The 17,244-nt window shown below is 41.3% G+C and overlaps 1 protein-coding gene across 1 annotated transcript; it reads left to right on the top strand.

Annotated features, from left to right (window-relative positions):
• Positions 1–1,544: 1,544 nt before the first annotated feature.
• LOC139664687 (ganglioside-induced differentiation-associated protein 2) lies at positions 1,545–15,866 on the top strand (the record flags this gene model as incomplete). The annotated part of the gene is made up of 6 exons (XM_071543612.1): positions 1,545–1,649; positions 1,745–1,821; positions 6,792–6,868; positions 7,800–7,939; positions 14,246–14,300; positions 15,716–15,866. Coding segments are annotated over exons 1-6 (586 nt in total), but the record flags the coding sequence as incomplete, so codon positions are not given.
• Between the last annotated feature and the right edge of the window lie 1,378 nt (positions 15,867–17,244).

Genomic DNA, 17,244 nt, shown 5'->3' with positions numbered 1-17,244 from the left:
CGCCCTCAGATCTGCAGACATGAGCCGCAGTGGGGAGCGGTGGGGGGTTTTCATGTTTCAGTTCGGTCTGGTTGGATACGTATGCTTTTGGCCTCTTCAGATATGGGGCTTGTCATGTCTTTTTGTGGGGTTCCAGGGTTTTTTTTTGGACATCAAATTTTGGTTCATCTCAAACACAGATTCCAGTTTTCCCCTTCTTTCCTGTTAAAGGAATAGTTCAAAAAAGTAATAGTTCCAAAAATGAAAATTCTGTCATCATCTCCTCCCCCTCATGCCAGTTGAAACACAGGTGAAGTTTGTCCATATAACACACAGGGAGGCTGCCAGCACAACTGTGTTTCATTTGGCATGAGGGTGAGTAGATGATGACAGAATTTTCAGTTTTGGGTGAACTATTCCTTTAACAGGAATTTGGTTGCATTTGACAGCAAGGAAATAATCCCTCTCTTTCCTCCCATGATGTTAGCATGTCAGTGATGTCCATTCGTCTTCTCGAAAACCGTGAATTTGTTCTTGCGGCTTTGTATTCAGGTTAGCCCGATATTTCAGTTTGCTGATATATTGTGCTGATATTGACCTTTTAGTAAAAATTGGATATCGGCCAGTCAGTGTCGTCCTCTGCCGATATGCTGGAGGTGAAGATAGGATTTTACTCAACAGTCTGTAAAACCTGCAATGAAAAACCTGCCTTTAAAGAGCTGCTAACCCTAAAAGGTTTTCATTAGTATAGGTTTCAGTGGAGAGTTTTAGTGTCCCATCATGGGCTAAAAGCTAAAGGCTTTTCCACCCTGACAAGAGGAAAATTCTAGGGGAAACACTGAATACTGTTTGGCGTGAAAATCAAATTTGAACATCTATTAACAGCAACTTCAACTCCAAAATGTCAGTATCGGCCTTCAAACTCCATATTGGTTCAACTCTAGTTTGTATGACTCTAGTTTACCACCCTAAGCGCTTGCATGCACAGTTTTATTTTTGGGTGAAGAGGAATGTTACTGAACATTTCGTCCACATGTTAGCGTGTTTGTGTTTTCTGCGTTGAACGTGTTTGCGTGTTTTCCACTGATCTGCTGTCTGCTGTCCTGATGGTTCAAACGGGGCCGCTGTGGCCTTGAGCTGTCCTCCCAAAGCAAGCAAACCCAATAACAACAGACGAATATAAACACTGACGCACACACACACACACATATGGATGTAGATAGGTAGGCACGGACAAGCAGAATCACACATGTATGGTAGTAGATAAATACACGCACAGAAACACACATCAACTAGAGCCTGGCTTCTGATTTGAGGTCTTGACCTAGATCTCACACACACACACACACACACACACACACACACACACATATGAGAACACAATCTACTTAGTAAGGAACCTCTGTCTTAGTTCGTCAGAATTTGTGTGTTGAGCGTACGTGATTAAAACGAACCAAGTAAACAATACTTCTCTTCCGTGTGTGTGTGTGTGTGTGTGTGCGTGTGTGCGTGTGTCCAGACGACTCCGAGGAGGACAGCCTGGAGTCTGACCTGGGCCAGGTGGGGAACCACGCCTTCGCCCGGATGGAGGGCGACGTGGACAAACAGCGCAAACTCATCCTGCAGGGCCAGATGTCCGAGGCCGCCATGCAGAAGCAGCACCAGAGGAAGTGAGACCCCAGAACTCTGAAGTATAGACGCTGTATCCTCCAGCCATGAAGCATAAATCACGGCCCCTTTTTCTCTTTCTGTTGCCCTCCTGCAGTTATAGTCGCTGGTTGTGTCGAGCGAGAGCAGAGGACCTGTCAGACATCGCTGCGCTCAAAGCCTTATATCAGACCGGTGAGTGTTTATGTGTGCGGGAGAGATGTGCGGGGGGGGGGGCGTCCATGGTCCCTGGTAAATTTATGGATGTAAATTCTTTCTTTCACCTCATTGAACACAGCATCAGGGGGTGGCAGTAATCTGTTTTCTCATTATTTGTTTGCAGGATTTAAAATGGCCTCTCTCTCTCTCTCTCTCTCTCTCCCTCTCTCTCCGGATCACCAAAATCACCACCTCTTGGCTTCTGCTTTACCTGCTCACTAACCCAAAATCTGAGTTCATCGCAGCTGTGTGAATGCTGTGACATTTATCGTCATTACAGCATTATGATACTCTTCTTTTCTGAAATTCATGTGTGAAATAGGAGTCTTGCCAATGTACAGTATATGAGAGGGCAGAGTCACTGGATTGCATAGACAACGGCATCAGATGTTAGTTATTTAAGTTTGATTGTGGGAAACATAGAAGAATAAATTGCAGCAGAAGAAGTGGGTAGTTAGCATGAGCAGTGATAGCCACCATGGCTGAACAGAGAGAGAAAAGTAAATTTATGGATGTAAATTCTTTCTTTCACCTCATTGAACACAGCATCGGGGGGTGGCAGTAATCCGTTTTCTCATTATTTGTTTGCAGGATTAAAAATGGCCTCTCTCTCTCGCTCTCTCGCTCTCTCTCTCTCTCTCTGTCTCTCTCTCCCACTCTTTCTGCCCCTCTCTCTCTCTCTCCCTCTCTCCCTCTCTCTCTCTCTCTCTCTGTCTCTCCCTCCCTCTCTCTCTCTCCCTCTTTCTCTCTCTCTCTTTCTCTCTGCCTCTCTCTCTCTCCCTCTCAAATTTTCAAATTCAAATAAGCTTTATTGGCATGAACGGTAATCAACCGTTATTGCCAAAGCAGAACAATAAACAATTATATATGTAATATACATATATACATACACATATATACACGTATATACATACAAACATATACATACATACACGTGCATAAAATATGTTACATTTGTAACATCTCTCTCTCTCTCTCTCTCTGAACTGTAGTTACATCCCTTACTTCTATTACAGGATGCCATTGACTCTAGTCAATGCCATTGACATACTAGTCAATGCCATTGACTAGTATACATATATACATACACATACGCATATATACACATATATACATACATACATACATACATACATATACATACATACACATACATAAAATATGTTAAATTTGTAACCTCTCTCTCTCTCTCTGTCTCTGTCTCTCTCTCTCTCTCTCTCTCTCTCTGAACTGTAGTTACATCCCTTACTTCTATTATAGGATGCCATTGACTCCTATAACCAGTAGGAGGCAGTGTTGTTACACTTGCGGCCCCTCTGCCGTCTGAACAAGCTGCTCTGTTATGATTGAGATTTGAAAATGACATCTGAAAACTTCCCATGGCCTGTTAACAGTCTGGTTTCTCTATGCTATGGTCACTCACTAAAACTATGGTCAGGGGCCCAGAATGGGTGACAGGAGGGTAAATTCAGTTTACCCACCTTCTTCAGGCTGATTGAAATCTTTATCATATGGATCAATAAAAAGTATAGTAAGTAGTATGAAAATGTTATGATTTCAGTTTCTATCGGTGGTTGTTTGTAATGTGATGATTAAGACTGGAGGTCAAAGGTTACCCAACTATTTATTTACCAATATATCATTTGTCACAGGTCAACATCTGGTGGGTCCTGACCCGACACAACAGTTAGAATATTTATTTCATAAACCTGGATCTCAGGATGATAGACTACTTTTTTTATTTTGATATCAGATAGTGTAAGTTAAACACTTGCTGTTTTATAGTAAGCTCATTGTTTGGAGCCTGAATGTATGCAGCAAATGTTCCCCACTATTCAAAATTGTTGATTTTGAGTTGATAGTGTTGCTTGGAGAGTTGTTTGTCCAATCGTAGAGCCGATAAAGCTCTGGAGCGGCAGTTCAAAACTAATTAAACGTGTTAAATTGACTCTGATAGACTTTAGCACTGTTTAACACTGTTAGAGTCAAATTAACACAGATTTTGTTGTTTAAATGGGTTGTTATTGGTTAATGGGTCACAAATGTGAGGTGATTTGATTTGAATTAGGAAGTAGAAAATACATGGTTAAAAAAACGATTAATGTATATTTGACAGTACAAGAAAGCACTTTTATACATTGTGACCCTCAATGAAAGACAAAATCACAATAACTTGACATACAACACAAAAAACAATAACAGCAAAATCAAAAGATCATAATAGGGCTGAGCGATATGGTTGAAATCAATATCATGATAATCATAAGGATTTTTCTCTATATCAATATATATCATGATATGGTTCATGTATGCAAAATCACGTTAAATAATCAAATTAATGTTTATCTCATTGAACCGAATGGTAATGTTAGATGTGACATCAAACAAAACAGAAATATTCAAATAATATTCCTACCATACCTCATTTTATCAGTTTTTAAGTAAAATGTGCTTGTCATCATCGCTTCAGACAGCAGAAATGTGTGTCACGATATTAAAATATCTTCATATCATCACGATATGATTCCACTGAAAGACGCTAAACGATAATATTGAATTATCGCCCAGCCCTAGATCATAAGATGCACATGAAACTAGCTAAGTTGTCATGATACTGACCACTTCTCAGTTTGAGCCAAAGTAATGTTCTCACGTCCTTCCTTTCTCTGATGCCAGAGAAGCAAAATGAGCTTCGAGCTGCATAGGAATGTTAGTAATATGAGATTTGAGATGTGAGAATTTGAGAAGTCCAGGTGGAGCGCCGTTTATCACATCTGCATGTTCACATTTATGTTTCTGGCAGCAGCAACAGCGGTTTGTTTGGAATAAATAGAATCACTATGCAAAAAAAGTACAGAAGGTATGAAGTTGCAAACAAGGTTTCATTGAAGTAACCGTACACACTGCAACTCAGTGGTTTGTAAAACGTGGTACATCTTCAGATAAATAATCCTCAAGGCACAAATAAATCACGTGACACGCTTCAACCACAGAAGTCTACTTCAGGCTGAGCAAACAGAGTGAAGGAGCCGCACCTAAGACACAGGAAAGTGTGGGAGTGGTGTAGTACGCATCCTGACAGGTAATATGGAAATATACCACCAGAAAATACAGCACAGATGAAGCGTGAACTAACTGCAATACGTGCAAGTCCATCACAAAAAGCCGGAGACAGATGGACCGTGACTAAAGAAATATACACAAAAGTTCAAGTTAATTTATTGCTGTAGCCCTTCATCACACGCATGTGTCAAAGGACTTTACAGCGAATGAGCCTAACTAGATCTAACTGATCAGCAATCAATCACAGAACAGAATGATGTAACACAAACATAAAGAAGCAGAATAAAGCACGAGACACACAAAAGCAGATTTTAGCAAGACTTAGCAGCCTCCCTATCCTCCAGGGGAGAACAAGGAGGCCAGACCCAGCACGCGAGTTGAATGCCCAGACCAGGGGGGTTCTTCTCAAAAGTTCTCTTCTCTCCTTAGTGGTAATAAAAGAACACTAATTTGGACCATACGAGTTGAACGCCCAGACCAGGGGGTTCTTCTCAAGGTTCCCTATCAAAATACAACAATAATAATTGCTTGGGTGGAGTGGAGAACAAGGAGGCCAGACCAGGCGCACGAGTTGAACGCCAAGACCAGGGGGTTCTTCTTCAAGGGCTCCGCTCCCCTGAGTTTTAATCTAATAAATAACACTACTACTCCTGCTACCTACTTCCTACTTCCAAAGCAGCCGGAGCGAGGTGCAATCTGTTTACGGTGGATGGCCAGTGCCTCACCTGGATAGCTCTGGTAAAAAGCCCCTCTGTTCTGTGAAACAGTTGCGGTCAGAGCTCTGGGGAAAACATCTACACACAACCAACCTAACCCACCGGCACCACCAGCCTTAGACCCTCGAAGCATACCAGGAAAAAACGTCAAAGAAAACCTTATTAGGATAAAATGGAAGAAACCTCGGGCGGGCAAAGTCATTATGGGACATGGGGAAACCACAATCTGCGCAAGAACATCACAGAAAGCAAGTCTGGCCCAGTTACTCATTCAAAGACACACACATTCAGTTTAGGTAGGTGTAAAACTGTGTTGTACTTTTAATAGATCAAAAAGATCTTCATCAGGTCATGGAAATTACCTGACTTCATCATCATCATCGACTTCCTCAGGTCATGGAAATTACCTGACTTCATCATCATCATCATTGACTTCCTCAGGTCATGGAAATTACCTGATGAAGATCTGACTGATCAAAACGTTGTCTATTGAAAGCTGTAAAACACAATTTAGCGTGCGGGTTCTTCCTCCACTTCCTCATTCAAGCCATGCGGCACAACAGATCTGAGGGGATGGATCACCAAAATCACCACCTCTTGGGTTCTGCTCACTAACCCAAAGTCTGAGTTCATCGCAGCTGTTTGAATGCTGTGAGATTTATCATCATTACAGCATTATGATACTCTTATTTTCTGAAATTCATGTGTGAAATAGGAGTCTTGTCAATGTATACGAGAGGGCAGAGTCACTGGATTGCATAGACAGCGGCATCAGATGTTAGTTATTTAAGTTTGATTGTGGGAAACATAGAGGAATAAATTGCAGAAGAAGAAGTGGGTAGTTAGCATGAGCAGCGACAGCCACCATGACTGAACAGAGAGAGAAAAGAGAAACTCAAACTGCAGCAACAGAAAACCCAAGCTCCGCCCCCACACTGTTTGATTGACAGGTGATCTGTGGGAAGTGCAGTGCAGAAACACCACAGTGATGAGGCTGAGGGACAAAGATGGAGACTTACTAAAAATTAATAAAAGTTTTGGTTGTTCAACTCTCAGCAGTTCTGTTTCTGTGTGTGTAAGTGAGAGAGAGAAGTCTGACCCTGTGTGTGTCTGTGTGTAACATTTTGACCTTTTATACTGTGTGTGTGTGTGTGTGTGTGTCTCCAGGTGTGGACATGTGCGGCAGGACGGTGATGGTTCTGGTTGGACGGAACATTCCAGTGACCCTCATCGACATAGAGAAGGTAACAGACAGTCAGGCTGAATCACACCGCAATTTAAATTTCAAAGTAAATGGCTTTTAACAATGTTTCAACCAATCAGCTTTGACCTTCTGTCTGTGTGTGTGTGTGTGTGTGTGTGTGTGTGTGTGTTCACGTGCTTGTATGTCTGTATGTGTGCATGTATACCTATTTGTCCATGTATATTTGCATATTTGTGTGTGTGTGAGAGAGAAAGAGCATCATCTTTTCATGTGTGTTCATGCGTATTTATGTGTTTGTGGTTGTTTGTGTACATATGCATTTTGTGTGTGTGTATGTATGTTTGTGTGTGCACTCATGTTAGCGTGTGTGTGTGTGTGTATCTGTGTCTGTGTGTGCATATGCACCTTTGTGTGTGTTTATGTCTGAGTGAGTGTGTGTGTGTGTGCAGGGAACGCACATACTCCGTGTGTGTGTGTGCGTGCAAATGTGTGCATGCATGTGTGTTTATGCAAATATAGATTCAATGTTTTTCGGTTTCATGTGTATCTGCACGGCAGAGAAAATAATGAATTTTGGGGAGAGATTTTTTCGCTATTTTTACTTAATGCTAATTGAAAAATTAATGTAAGTTTCTATGACAAAATATCTGTTACAAATATATACAAATATCTATTCTGAACTTCTACCTTTAAAAATACCACTAACCATTTACCAAAACTACTAGATACTAGAACTAAATAAAAACGGAACTAAAACCGAACATTTGTAAATAAAGAAATAAACTAAAACTACCAAACCCATAGTGAAAACTAAAACGAAACTGAAATTGAGATAAAAATTGAAAACATTATAAAAGTAGAAGCTATTGAAAAATCCCAAGCTATAATAACCGTGGTGCATGTATTGTATGTGTGCACGCATGTGTGTATGTACACTCATTTTGTGTGTGTGTGTGTGTGTGTGTGTGCAGGCCCTGCTGTACTTCATCCATGTGATGGACCACATCACGGTGAAGGAGTATGTGATGGTTTACTTCCACACTCTGACCGGCGAGCACAACCACCTGGACTCCGACTTCCTGAAGAACCTCTACGACATCGTCGACTCCAAGTCAGTCTGCCTCCGCTCGCTCTCTGTTCCTTTAACTCAACCAGTGATTATCAATCTGAATGATTTTCTGTGGGAGGGGGCGGGTCAAAAAGTCAAATGAACGGGTCTGACTGCAACGTGGTTTCAAATCCAGATCTTTGTCACATGTCATCCCCTTCTCTCTCTCTCTCTCAATTTTTCCTGTCTCTCTCTACTGTTTCTATCAGATAAATGCAAAAATCTGTGCCCAGTGCATGCTGGGATAGGCTCCAGCCCCCTATGACCCTGAGTAGGAATAAGCGTACAAAGACAATGAATGAATGAATGAGTTTCCATCCAGAACCCTATAATGTATCCATTTTGGGGGGGAAAAATCATCACTCAGTATTTTAAAAAAGAATGACTGCATCCTAAAAAATGAATTCTTTGTATAAAAGGGGTTAGGAAACTAATAAGAAACTATTTGATAATATTACATAGCCATTAATAATATTTGTTGTTATCCTTTTGATGTCATGGTAATAGCCATTTTGTACCAGTATTTTTCACATTTGCCTCATCTCATTTTTTGGATCAAAGCACTTCATATGTATTTCATGTCTTTAACTTTGAAGTCAAGTATCGGGCTAATCATAACTTACAAAACACCTTTTTCTATTAGTTCTGGTTTTTCTAATTTTCCCCTCTCCCCATTGTGTTTTTCACCGTCCTGTTTCCAATCTCATCACTCTACCACACACAGGGAGAGGATAAGAAAACAGTGACGCTGTTATTGCTTTAACCTCCCACCCACCCGCGGGCACCCAGCGGCTTTAATGTTCTGTGCTGTGTGTTCTGGGTTTGCGGTAGAATTAACGTTTGGCTGGCCCCGCTGCCCGGCCACGTCTCCGCTCTTTAATAGCCAGATCTGCATATCAGACATAGAGCATGAGGTTTTACAGAAAGGGAGATACAATAGAAAATCCCTCCAAATGGAATAATAGCCTGACAGGCTTTGACAGCTCCCTGGACTTTTCATTGTTGTTTCTGTTTTCATGGTAATAAGACACTAAGTCTATCCAGGTGCAATGTGTTACCAAACCTTAAAATGCAACATGAGCATGCCTCATCATGCCTCTTCCTGGTCAAATCTGTAGCTCAGTAACCCTCTGCTGTTAGATGGAGCTTTTGAGGATTTGCAGAACACAGTCAGCCAACATCTTCTGTCAGGCTTGGCCCCCACTTGGCCCTCATTTGGCCCTCACGCGGCCCTCGCTCGTCCATCCTGTCTTCTGCAGGCGCACTGCGTTTCAAACATATTGTTTATGCTACAGCGCGACGCGGCCAAGGTTACAGTGTTTTGACTTTTGGAAAAGCAAAACGAGCTGTGAAACGCTTTTGTTTCGGCGCAGGGTTTGGAAATCTGGCGGCCATATTTGGAACGGGAGGCTCAAACCTGGAGCGTGTTGTCGGGGGTGATGTATCGGCTGTGACTCAGCCTAAATCAGAGACTACAAAGTTTTGCAAACATATCCTTGTTCTGAACGAGCACTGGATGGCTTTACTGCTATTTCACAGTAATCACTGTGAAAACTCCTTGTTAGACATTATAATCATCCATGAAAGTACTTCAGCTGGAGAATGTGCCTTCAGTGGCTCAGATCTATCGAGTTTCTCACAAAAGCAGTGTTGATCTAGAAACATTAACCCACAATGAAGAAGACTGTGACATTCTTATTCATTGTAATTGAGATATAATCCTGGATCTAAATCAGTAATCCTATTCTGAGAAGCTTGATAAATACAGGGAAATAATGCCTGTGTCATACCTGAAGACACAACCTTGTCAAATGATCTTTCCTATTTTGAGATGGTGAACATATGGCTGACAGTTCGTCACTGAGATGTCAGCATTACTATATCAAACGCCCCCACACTTGCAATCAGTAGTCAGACCCGGATCTCAATCAATGATTGTACTCTGAGAAGTTTGACAAATATTGGAGTAAGGCCTGTCCCACGCATAAAGACACAACCATGGAAAAAATGCCAGTTTTTTATTCATGGATCGTGAACACGCTGGAGGGTAGTTTGTCACTGAAACCTCAGCATTAGCATATCAAACACCCCACACATGGAGTCAGATGTTGGTGCCAGTATCAATACCAGCCTAACTTTGTGTGCCGTGAGGTTCGGCATCGACGAATGTTTTCATCAAGCAGAGCAGGAGCCACATCCTCCAGATGAAAACCAGAACCGTTTCCACTGTTTCCACTTTCACCCGGGCCATCGGAGTACAACTAGACTTCTGTCCTATCTGAAATGATTACTGAACTTTCTCTCTGTTTTGGTAGGACTGGTGGCTTCATCCACCGCCCCAGGACAAATGAGCCTCTCATCACTGGGAAACTCCACACAGTCGTGATGTCAGTTTCTTTTGAGATTGGTTTGAGAATGGCTTGGTCAAGTAGTTTCTTCACAACTTATGTTTTTTTTTTTTTTTGGTGTCAGATAATTCTGTTAAGATTGACAAATAGAGTCAACAGCACGAGTCAGGATTCAAACACTTGTAGCTGCGATTGTGTCAATATATTTTACGCTAGACTTAAGCAAATTTAGCAAAGGGAATTGTACTGTTTTTTGCCCCGCCTTAATTTGTTAGTCACTCAACGGCTCTCAAACTGTCCCTCGGTTATGTGCTATTGTGTTTACACAGTGATGAATCGAGACAACAAACGAAAAAGACTAACCCGCCATAATGCTTTCAACCTTGAACATGAATGAGGACTTCTCTAGTCAGCTTCCCCTTTCACCGTGACTGGGAAACCCCATTCAGTCACAAAACAGCCACGACCGTTGTATCACACTTAGCTGAGTCATGACGAGGAACTGTAAGGCAGGGTGTGATGCAAATTACCTGGAAATGTCAGCGCTATTTAAAATTCCTCGAACTCTCTTCAAACGTTCATGCTTCGACTCATAATTCCTTAATAGTAGAAGTAGTTCGGACGGGTTCGGCAACCACGAACCAACTGTTCTTGCTGAATTTGATGATTTTTCTTTATTGATTTTAAACCTGTTGACCAAGACACTCTGCTCCAGCTGCCTGTAGGGGACAGTTTGAATAGGAAAACACAGAACCTGTTTCCAGACGATTTGTCCCTTTTCCTGAGTTGCTGCTCACTAAGCAGCCTTTCTGCACTTCTCTCAGCCCAGGCTTGGTTGCTCTCCATGTTTTGAAGAGCAGTCATCTTTTTTTTTTTTTCTCCATTCCCTCTTTCTTTCTTAACACAAGCCATTCAGTGGGTAGTTGCACCTAAAGGACCTTATAGTTTATCACGCGAGAATCCATCTTGCCAGGCTTCAAGTGATGCGTTTATGGCCGAACCACAGCGGTTCGGACCAATCAGCATCCTATGAGGGCAGCTGGGGGCGTGGCTTAGGTGTGGGGACAGCGAGAAGTGACTGTTTGTTCACAACAATGGCGGCTCCTAAAGAGGCTAGCGGAGATGCTGCTATAACATCAGTTACTTCTGAACTGGAGAGTATTTCTTCATTGAAAGAAGAGCAAAGAACGGCACTGAAGGCTTTTCTGGATGGAAAAGATGTTTCCTCTCTTCTCCCGACCGGCTTCGGCAAGAGTTTGTTTATATGGTTCGTTGATCTGATTGGTTGAAGTTAGCCCGTGATAGATGGTGATAGACAGATGGTTCATCCGATCACCTGCCAAGTATTTTTTGAAAGTGCCTGCCCTTTTCCAAACAGTTTCCAAGGACGACTTCCCAGATGGTTCTGTGTAACAAACCATCTGTCAGGTTACCTTATAGTACCATGAGTCAAACTACTAACCCTGGCAGTGTTAGTGCCTTGCTCTACCTATTCTGCCCTACAAAGGCAAACAGAAGGAAATACTTTGTGTTTTTCAAAGTTCACAGACTATGACTACGGTTTAGATTCCATATAAACAAAAGATATACCCATAAATGCAAAAAAAGGTAGGAGACAGGACTTTGACAAAGCAGATTCTGCCAGTATGTGATAAACGAGTCTCTGACTTTTTTCCGCCTATTTACAATTACTGATAAACATACTATTTTCTTTGTTCTATCAGCTTCCTCTGACCGGATTTCGGTGTTACACTTATTCAAACTGAAAGCTTTAAAAAACACAAAGAAAGCGATTCACTTAAACACAAGTAAGCAGCATGACTAGTTTTTTTTATATATTGTCAGAATCTGCTTTGTTGGCGTTCCTTTATGTTCTAGAAGAGTGATTTTCAGACTGTTCCTCCATACAATGGCAGTGAATGTAGAGAGATAAACAATTAATTTTGGGGTTGTATCATGTCCAGGAAGCTACACAACTGAAGGTACTGCCAAAGTTCAGCATCGCTTTAAATGATGGGCCTGAGCTTTCTACTTATGCACCAACAACATTTTCATCAGGATGGGAGATAAACTCTGAAGTCATTTCTCTCAGACGGTTAGTGCTCTTTGGCTTTGTAGCACGGTGTTAATCTACAGGGAATTGAACCGCCGACCCAGGCAGTGCTGGTGCCATGCTCAACCCATCGAGCAGCAAGCAGAACCGTTATTGATTTGCTGCAGATGCATTTTGGAGCCAGCCGATCTCTCCAGCAGACTTCAGCCAAACATGAAAACAAAAAGTTTCCAAAACTGTCTGGTGGGGAGATGGTGATGACTTCTCTCCAGGAGGCTGATGATCTTGTGTGTGCGTGTGTGTGTGTGTGTGTGTCCTTGGGCCGGACCTGGACCAGAGCAGCAGCCCCACGTTATGCTTCAGCACTCCCAATTCTCTCCTGAGTTAGTCAACTTGTCGGCTCAATTTCCTCCCTCGCTTGGCCGACTGTGTTGTGTTGTATGAGCAGATGCAGCCTCCTCCTCCCGGGCCAGACCGCCATTATGCGAGAGTGCGGCGTGAAAAATGCAAACTGTTGTGACTGTAGCGGGGGTTTTTTTTTTGTCAAGGCGGTCTCCTGCCATGAAGCGGTCAGCCAAACCGAGCCAAGATTACAGATTACCTGTCTAGAAAAGCTAGCCAGTCACTGAAATTTGAAAGTAATTGCTGATATTTTAAAGCGATCAATTCCTGATTAGTGTTTAGATTACCTCTGGTTTCTAAATGAGAAGAAAAAGACGTCACAGTGCTGGAAACACTGTTTGACCGGCACGTGATCTCTGGGAAGTGCAGCAGAAACACCACAGCAATGAGGTACATGTGCACATATGAGGAATTTAGCTTGGTACATTGGAAACAGCAAATAGCAGACGGACAAAAACAAAACAATAAAACAATCACAGTAAAGTGGCATCCAGTGCAATATACAGACACAAGCAATAGCCAAATAGTCAGTAATCATAAAAAAGCAGTGCTATTAGCAGTTAAAAATGAGAATAGCACAGAAAAAAAGTATGACTATATGACTGTATGAAAATATTCTAATAGTCTTAGGCACCCAAGAGTCTTTATATAAATTGTTTCTTAGATGTTTATTCATCTTTTTCCTGCATTAGTGTGTCAGTAGACTGCTCTTTATAGTACATTTTTTAATATTTAGAAACTTTTCATTTAATTATTTTTGAAAGCATCTTCACTTTACTTTTTTTACTTTTACATGTGCCTAAGACTTTTGCACAGTACTGTATGTGCAACAAAGATGTCGCCAAAATAAAGAAAACAAGGATATCATGGATTACCACTTTAAAGTCTGAAATGGTAAATCTGCTAACAGACAGGTAGGCAGTGCAGTAAACTAGCCGTTTTGGTTTACCAGCCACTTTCAGTACTTTAGGTAGACAAACTTACTAGACTCAACTAAAATGAACAAGCTTTTGGCTGCGGGCTGGAGTTCATTTCTCACGCTAGCCAGGTTCCACTGGCTATGAAATAAAGCATAATGTTGTGTGTAGTAATTCAGATGAGTTGTAATCCTATAGTACATTGTCCTTAGGCCGTCTGCATCCACTGTACAGGCGTGAAAGGATGGATGAGCATAGAAAAGACCTGGGGGGGAAGGAGGGTGTTTGCATTTGTGTGTGTGTGTGTGTGTGTGTGTATGGTGAATCTTTCCATGCCGTAGGATGGGACTGGAGCTGATTGTGTGTGTGCCATTGTGTTCTTTGGGACAGATCACAGCAGATTTCACACACATTTTGGCTGCTCTGTTAAATTATAAAACCCTTCCTCACTTCATTCTTGTCATATTTCTCATTTTGACCCATGATTGTTCTTGTCTTCTTCAAGGAATACTGAGTCATTATTCTGGTGATGGTCTTGGTGTGAGGTGTTCTGTCTGAGGTCTTCTGTTTCTTCTGTTTCTTGTTGCAGGTTTAAAAAGAACTTGAGGGCGTTCTACTTTGTACACCCGACGTTTCGCTCGAAGGTGAGTTGCTACTTTGCATCGTCTGACTCATAATTGCATTGTAAACATAATCATTTTAGTGACTCAGCTCTACACATTTGCTGTTTGGTGGACACTTTCATCCAAAGTGCACTCCCAGGACTGGATACATTGTTCGGTGTTTTTTAGCACAGTGGGAATGAAGCCGCTAACACTGGCAGTAGTAGTAGCAGCAGTATTATTGTCAGTAGTAGTAGTAACCAAGGTTATTATAGTTTTGCATTTTTCATTAGTTTTTATTTTTATTTCATTTTGACTTGTTTTCAATTTCAGTTTAGTTTTAATTCGTTTTTAAAGCGGGTTTGCTAGTTTAGTTTTTATTTTTTGAAAATGCTTAGTTTTAGTTTAGTTTTTATTAGTTTCAGTGTTAGTTTTAGTTTGTTTGTAATATGGGGTATTTGTCAGGGGCGAGATTCAAAAATTCAAAATACTAGGCTTATGTATGAAATAAATTGACAAGGACGAAAACTAATAATTAATAATTAATTAATAATTTTAGTTTATTTTAGTTAGTTTTGTAAACACACAATACAGTTTCAGTTAGTTATTGTTTTTTGTAAAGCCTCGTTTTTATTTTTATTTCAGTTAACGAAAATGTTTTTTCACACCTAGTTTTCGTTATTTCGTTAGTTTTCGTTAACGATAATACGATATTAACCTTGGTAGTAACAGCATTATTGTTAGTAGTGGTAGTAGTAGCAGTGTTATTTTTCATTCATTACATTTTCATTCATATATTTATGCTTAATTGTCGCTCGAGTCAGATTTATTTATAAAACCCCAATTTCCTCCATTCTTCTTCCTCCATTTATATTCTATTCTAGGGATGGGGCAATATATCGAAATTCAATATATCAAAAATGTGACAATACGTATTGTGGGTCAGAAAAATGAAAGAAATGAAAAAAAAGTTTTATTCTACTGTAGTAATCACAAATGAGATGCTTGCCCATCACAGTTTCACAAGCTCTCCATCCAGATTATATTATTGTCACTTTGTAATGACATTTTGAAATTGTTGTTGACATTCTACCGAGCCAATGGCATCAGTAGAAAGATTTGTGTCTCAGAAATAAACACATCCTGTTCTTATTTATCCTATCCTGCGATCATATCATAATCTCATCTAATAAAGCGTGTCGCTGCGCTGACAGCTCAGCCAATCACACTGATTGTTCTGGAGGCCGCCATGACAGTTTTGCCGTTGTTTGCTGTGGAAATTTATGATTAATTTATTTATGTGTATGACGGCCAGAGTGGATTCATGGCAACGTAATCAGATCAAACACTGTTAATTACTGTTGATTGTGTTCCTTTCTCATGTTCTCTCTCTTTGTTTTTCACTCTGTCTGCCCCCTGCACACACACACACACACACACACACACACGCTCCCCAGGTCTCGACGTGGTTCTTCACCACCTTCAGTGTGTCGGGGATGAAGGACAAGGTCCACTACCTGGACAACCTGCAGCAGCTCTTCACCTGCATCAAGCCTGAGCAGATCGACATCCCTCCCTTCGTGCTGGAGTACGACGCACGGGTGAGCCGCAACACACACACACACACACACACACACACACACACACACACACACACACACACACACACACACATACGCACACACAGATACAGTTAGGCCCAGAAATATTTGGACAGTGACACAAGTTTTGTTATTTTAGCTGTTTACGAAAACATATTCAGGATACAGTTATATAATCAATATGGGCTGAAAGTGCAGACTCTCAGCTGTAATTTGAGAGTATTCACATCCAAATTGGAGGAAGGGTTTAGGAATTACAGCTCTTTAATATGTAGCCGCCTCTTTTTCAAGGGACCAAAAGTAATTGGACAAATTAACATTACCATAAGTAAAATGTTCATTTTTAATACTTTGTTGAGAATCCTTTGCAGGCAATGACTGCCTGAAGTCTGGAACCCATGGACATCACCAAACGCTGGGTTTCCTCCTTTGTGATGCTTTGCCAGGCCTTTACTGCAGCTGTCTTCAGTTGTTGCTTGTTTGTGGGTCTTTCTGCCTTAAGTTTTGTCTTGAGCAAGTGAAATGCATGCTCGATCGGGTTGAGATCTGGTGATTGACTCGGCCATTGCAGAATGTTCCACTTCTTTGCCTTGAAAAACTCCTGGGTTGCTTTCGCAGTATGTTTTGGGTCATTGTCCATCTGTACTGTGAAGCGCCGTCCAATCAACTTTGCTGCATTTGGCTGAATCTGAGCAGAAAGTATATCCCTATACACTTCAGAATTCATCCGGCTGCTTCTGTCTTCTGTCACATCATCAATAAACACTAGTGACCCAGTGCCATTGGAAGCCATGCATGCCCATGCCATCACACTGCCTCCACCATGTTTTACAGAAGATGTGGTGTGCTTTGGATCATGAGCTGTTCCAATTCTTCTCCATACTTTCTTCTTCCCATCATTCTGGTACAGGTTGATCTTAGTCTCATCTGTCCAAAGAGTGCTGTTCCAGAACTGGGCTGGCTTCTTCAGATGTTTTTTGGCAAAGTCTAATCTGGCCTCTCTATTTTTGAGGCTGATTAATGGTTTGCACCTTGTGGTGAACCCTCTGTATTTACTCTCATTAAGTCTTCTCTTTATGGTAGACTTAGATACTGATACACCTACTTCCTGGAGAGTGTTCTTCACTTGGGTGGATGTTGTGAAGGGGTTTTTCTTCACCATGGAAAGGATCCTGGAAAGAGCCTATGCAGCCTTCTGAGTCAATTGTCCAATTACTTTTGGTCCCTTGAAAAAGAGGCGGCTACATATTAAAGAGCTGTAATTCCTAAACCCTTCCTCCAATTTGGATGTGAATACTCTCAAATTACAGCTGAGAGTCTGCACTTTAAGCCCATATTGATTATATAACTGTATCCTGAATATGTTTTCGTAAACAGCTAAAATA

Source organism: Centroberyx affinis, unplaced genomic scaffold, assembly GCF_046629955.1.
Source record: "Centroberyx affinis isolate AG114_WGS23_722 - 3 ecotype Tasmania unplaced genomic scaffold, CSIRO-AGI_Caff_v1 ptg004357l_1, whole genome shotgun sequence".
NCBI classification, from domain to species: Eukaryota; Metazoa; Chordata; class Actinopteri; order Beryciformes; family Berycidae; genus Centroberyx; species Centroberyx affinis.
This window is presented reverse-complemented; position numbering and strand designations above follow the sequence as displayed.